This window comes from Saccostrea cucullata, unplaced genomic scaffold (genome assembly GCF_032062105.1).
Source record: "Saccostrea cucullata isolate Sc308-1 unplaced genomic scaffold, CSIRO_AGI_Scuc_v1 ctg3017, whole genome shotgun sequence".
NCBI lineage: Eukaryota > Metazoa > Mollusca > Bivalvia > Ostreida > Ostreidae > Saccostrea > Saccostrea cuccullata.
Window position 1 is genome coordinate 339,506 of NW_026928612.1, and position 5,107 is coordinate 344,612.

Sequence of the window (5,107 nt, forward strand, 5' to 3'; positions counted from 1 at the left end):
TATTACATTCAGGTAATAATGAGAAATGAGCATTTGATCTATCTATCTATCTATCTCTCTCTCTCTCTCTCTCTCTCTCTCTCTCTCTCTCTCTCTCTCTCTCTCTCTCTCTCTCTCTCTCTCTCTCTATCTATCTATCTATCTATCTATCTATCTATCTATCTATCTATCTATCTATCTATCTATCTATCTATCTATCTATCTATCTATCTATCTATCTATCTATCTATCTATCTATCTATCTATCTATCTATATATATATATATATATATATATATATATATATATATATATATATATATATATATATATATATATATATATATATATATATATATATATATATATATATATATATATATATATATATATATATATATATATATATATATATATATATATATATATATATATATATATATATATATATATATATATATATATATATATATATATATATATATATATATATATATATATATATATATATATATATATATATATATATATATATATATATATATATATATATATATATATATATATATATATATATATATATATATATATATATATATATATATATATATATATATATATATATATATATATATATATATATATATATATATATATATATATATATATATATATATATATATATATATATATATATATATATATATATATATATATATATATATATATATATATATATATATATATATATATATATATATATATATATATATATATATATATATATATATATATATATATATATATATATATATATATATATATATATATATATATATATATATATATATATATCTATATATATATATCTATCTATCTATCTATTGTCAGTAACAAGAACTTAAGATGGACACCCGTACCAGTGCCCAGGACGTGATGCGATGTGACGTGTGTGAGACCGCTGTGGTACAGATGCACTGTGATACATGTCTTGTCAACTTGTGTAAGGCCTGTGTGGGAGATCACATTTCAACAGGTGAAACCAAAGATCACAAGGTCGTCAAGTTTCAGGACAGGAAATCTACCCCCCTCTACCCTGGATGTACATCACATAACAAACAACAATGTACAATGTACTGTAATCAATGTGACATTCCTGTTTGTACAAAGTGTCTAGCATCTGTTGAACATTTAGGTCATAAGTTGTCAGACATCTTACAAATTGCGGAAGAAAAAAAGGACATAATTATCAAAGAAGTCATTGAATTACGTGAGACAATTTATCCCACCTACCATGACATTGCCTCTGATGTACAAAACAGAATGAGTCAATTGAAAAAGGAATATGGAGATCTCTCAACAGGCATAACAAAACATGGAGAGGACTGGCACAGACAAATTGACAAACTTGTCAAGAAACTTAAAGCTGAACTTGATGAGATGAAAAACACACAGTTACAAACTCTACAGAAACATCTGGATGAAATAAACAAGACAATGTCCGAAATCGGGGATGAAATAGATTCAGTTGAAATGGTTACAGACACTAATGACTTGTCAAAACTATTGAGTGTCACATCCATGGCCAGTGTAATTAATACATACAGAAATCTTCCACAAAAACTTGAACCAATCTTACCAAAATTCATTCCAGGAAAAATCCAAGAACTTGATAAATTGTTTGGCGTCTTATCATCAAGTTCCTTAACTTCAGATAAACACGGCTACAGCATGAAGACAACACAGAAATCACCGGAGGCTGGATCCTCTCCTCCAGTCAAACAGATGCTTGATGAACCAGAGACTATCACCACCATAGACACTGGGTGTAAATACCTTTACAATGTGGCCTGTCTGAGTGATGAAGAAATCTGGACAAGTGGAAGTGACAGAACCATGGAACTCTACAGCATCAATCAGGGATCACTACTCAAGTCAATCACAACCAAGTCAGGGAAAATACCATCTGACATAGCAGTGACAAAAAGTGGAGATCTAGTATATACTGATAACGATTACGAAGATGGAACTGTGAACATTGTGAAGAATAAGAAGATAAAGAAGGTGATCAGACTACAGAACTGGAAACCTCTTGGTGTCTGTAGTACCTCCTCTGGTGACCTCCTGGTTATCATGGACAGTGATGATTACAAACATTGTCATACAAAAGTTGTCCGTTACTCTGGCTCCACAGAGAAACAAACCATTCAGTTTGATGATAAAGGTCAACCTCTCTATTCTGGTTATTATAACAGATACATTACTGAGAACAGGAACCTGGATATCTGTGTGTCTGACTGGGGAGCAAGAGCAGTAGTGGTGGTCAATCAGGCCGGAAAACTGAGATTCAGGTACACTGGACATACTCCTGCTCCAAAGAACCAACCATTCAGTCCACGAGGAATCACCACAGACAGTCAGAGTCACGTCCTTAGAGCTGATTATTGGAATCACTGTGTCCACATCATAGACCAGGATGGAAATTTCCTTTGTTACATAGACTGTGGACTGAGTGATCCATGGGGACTGTGTTCAGATACAAATGACAATCTGTTTGTTGCTGAAATCAGGAAACAAAATGTGAAGAAAATCAAATATCTCCAGTGAACCACATCACTATGTTGTATTCAATATATGATTAGACATTAATCACATTATTAAATTAGTTAATCATTTAAACAGTAAAACATGCTTAAAATAAGGAAGTGGCAAAGACCAACAATTTTGCTTCATTATAAACTTAAACATATTAATATTAATTCGTTATTCAATATTCAATATATTTTAAAGTCATAAGGAATGGAAATCGATTCTCTATAATCATCAATTCATTATTAAGCATGTTTGCTACACATGTGTTTTACTGTATGTCTAAAGGCAATTGTACAAGTCACAAGTAAAATGAGGACTGAGGAAAACAATGTGTATTTTCTCTTGTGTTTGAAATATTATTACATTAACCATGTAATGATGTAAATAATGAGTCATATTTTATGTTTCCTCAGGTGTTTTGATTGATAACTATGATTGTCATAATATTTAAATATGTTTTAAGACACTACAAAACAATGCTTCAGGCTTTCTATACAGCACATGGCTATTAATTAAAAACTTTTGTGACACTCTTTTGTCAAAAATTCTACAAGCATCAGCAAAAAGCAAATTTCATCAAATGACCCAAAGTTTTATGTTATCAAATATGACAGTTCAATATACCTATAGAATTGTTGTACATCTTATTTGAAAGGAACTTATGTTACAAAAATAAATACAAAGTATGAAATATTATCAGGAACAGGTCATGCGAGTGATCTACATCGAGACTCGACGTTATTAAAACATAGGTAATCAGAGATTACAGAGCTCACCTCAACGAATGTTGTCTTTAAGTAGGGCAAAGTCACACAATTAACCAACAAAAAGTGTACATTCCAAAAATGAAAATATTTAAGCAATTTTGATCTGATACTTTGAAATAGACCTACATAAACAATCTAACCTAGTTCTTCTTCATGAAAATGTAATCAAAATCCAGCATCTGAAGCAAATTTGAAAATTTTCATCTCTTGATGAAAACTTTAACCTGTTCACTCAACCACAAAATGTAGATCAGATTCAGCATCCGAAGCAAGCCTGGTAGTGTGCATCCTTAGATGCATCATCCATGCAAGTTTGGTCAACATAGGGCTTATAGTTACTTGGAAATGAAACCTGCACCAAAAACTTAAACCTGTTCACTCAACCGCAAAATGTAGGTCTGATTCAGCATCCGAAGCAAGCCTGGTAGTATGCATCCTTAGATGAATCATCCAAGCAAGTTTGGTCAACATAGGTCTTATATTATTTGGAAATGAAACCTTCACCATAAACTTTTACCTGTTCACTCAACCGCAAAATGTAGGTCAGATTCAGCATCCAAAGCAAGCCCTGTAGTATCCATTGTTAGATTATCATCCATGCAAGTTTGGTGAACATAGGGCTTATAGTTACTTGGAAATGAAACCTGCACCAAAAACTTTTACCTGTTCACTCAACCGCAAAATGTAGGTCAGATTCAGCATCCGAAGCAAGCCCTGTAGTATCCATTGTTAGATGTATCATCCATGCAAGTTTGGTCAACATAGGTCTCATAGATACTTGGAAATAAAACCTGAACCAAAAACTTTTACCTGTTCCCTCAACTGCAAAATGTAGGTCAGATTCAGCATCCGAAGCAAGCCTGGTAGTATCCATTGTTAGATGTATCATCCATGCAAGTTTGGTCAACGTAGGTCTCGTAGTTACTTGGAAATGAAACCTGCACCAAAAACTTTAACCTGTTCACTCAACCGGAAAATGTAGGTCAGATTCAGCATCCGAAGCAAGCCTGGTAAAGTAAATCCAATAATAAGTAAGTTTAACAATCTGTTCTAGTAACAGGTGTAATTTTGACAACCACGATCCTTCCCTGACGGATATTTTCTTATTACACTTGCGGTTTGTGCACCTCCATACTACATCATCTTTGCTGTAGGAATTATCTTCAACAAGACGAAATGAATTAACGAACCTTCTCAAAAATATCACACAAACTACGAAAATATCCTAATAGTCCCTTGGTTTGAAGCCAATCTGTTAGGAATCTTCTGTTCTTACAAACCTCATAAATATCGTCACAGACGATGGGCATAGTAAATCTTGTAAAATCAGCTGTTTCGTGTTTATAACTTAAAATAACGTAACTTACCTCTAAATCAGAGAGCACGTTTAGGTCACATGACTAACAACGTCATGACTTTGGAATGCGGTCAAGAACTAGGATGTAAGAGGTTTATTTTGGAATACCAGATATTTGTAATTAATAAACTTCGTTAATTAAACAAAGTTTATTAATATAAAAAATGACGAAGAATTAAAAAAAAAACAGTTTATTTTTGCATTTTATTGCCGTTTCAACGAATTTGTCACGCTGACGCGTGACTCTCTTATAGAGAAAGATCACGTGCTATTTCCATGTAATTTGTACGTACCGAAAAGTGCATTTGTCCCATGTGTTCTATCGTTCAGCTGATTACTCTGTAAAAAAAGCAGTTCAGTCGTTTCCTTCTAAAATTTGATTAATATAGAAATTATTTTTTTTCTTGTGATT

The 5,107-nt window shown here is 32.0% G+C and overlaps 1 protein-coding gene across 1 annotated transcript; it reads left to right on the forward strand.

Annotated features, from left to right (window-relative positions):
* Positions 1-868: 868 nt before the first annotated feature.
* On the forward strand, positions 869-2,586 carry LOC134278167 (tripartite motif-containing protein 55-like). Its single transcript, XM_062760485.1, has one exon. It carries the CDS (start codon positions 886-888, stop codon positions 2,584-2,586), a length of 1,701 nt encoding a protein of 566 aa, XP_062616469.1. The 5' UTR covers positions 869-885.
* The last annotated feature ends 2,521 nt before the right edge of the window (positions 2,587-5,107 follow it).

Bases quoted from the DNA above. Each gene is read 5' to 3' on its own strand.
- LOC134278167 (XM_062760485.1), top strand. From the start codon at position 886: ATGGACACCCGTACCAGTGCCCAGGACGTGATGCGATGTGACGTGTGT.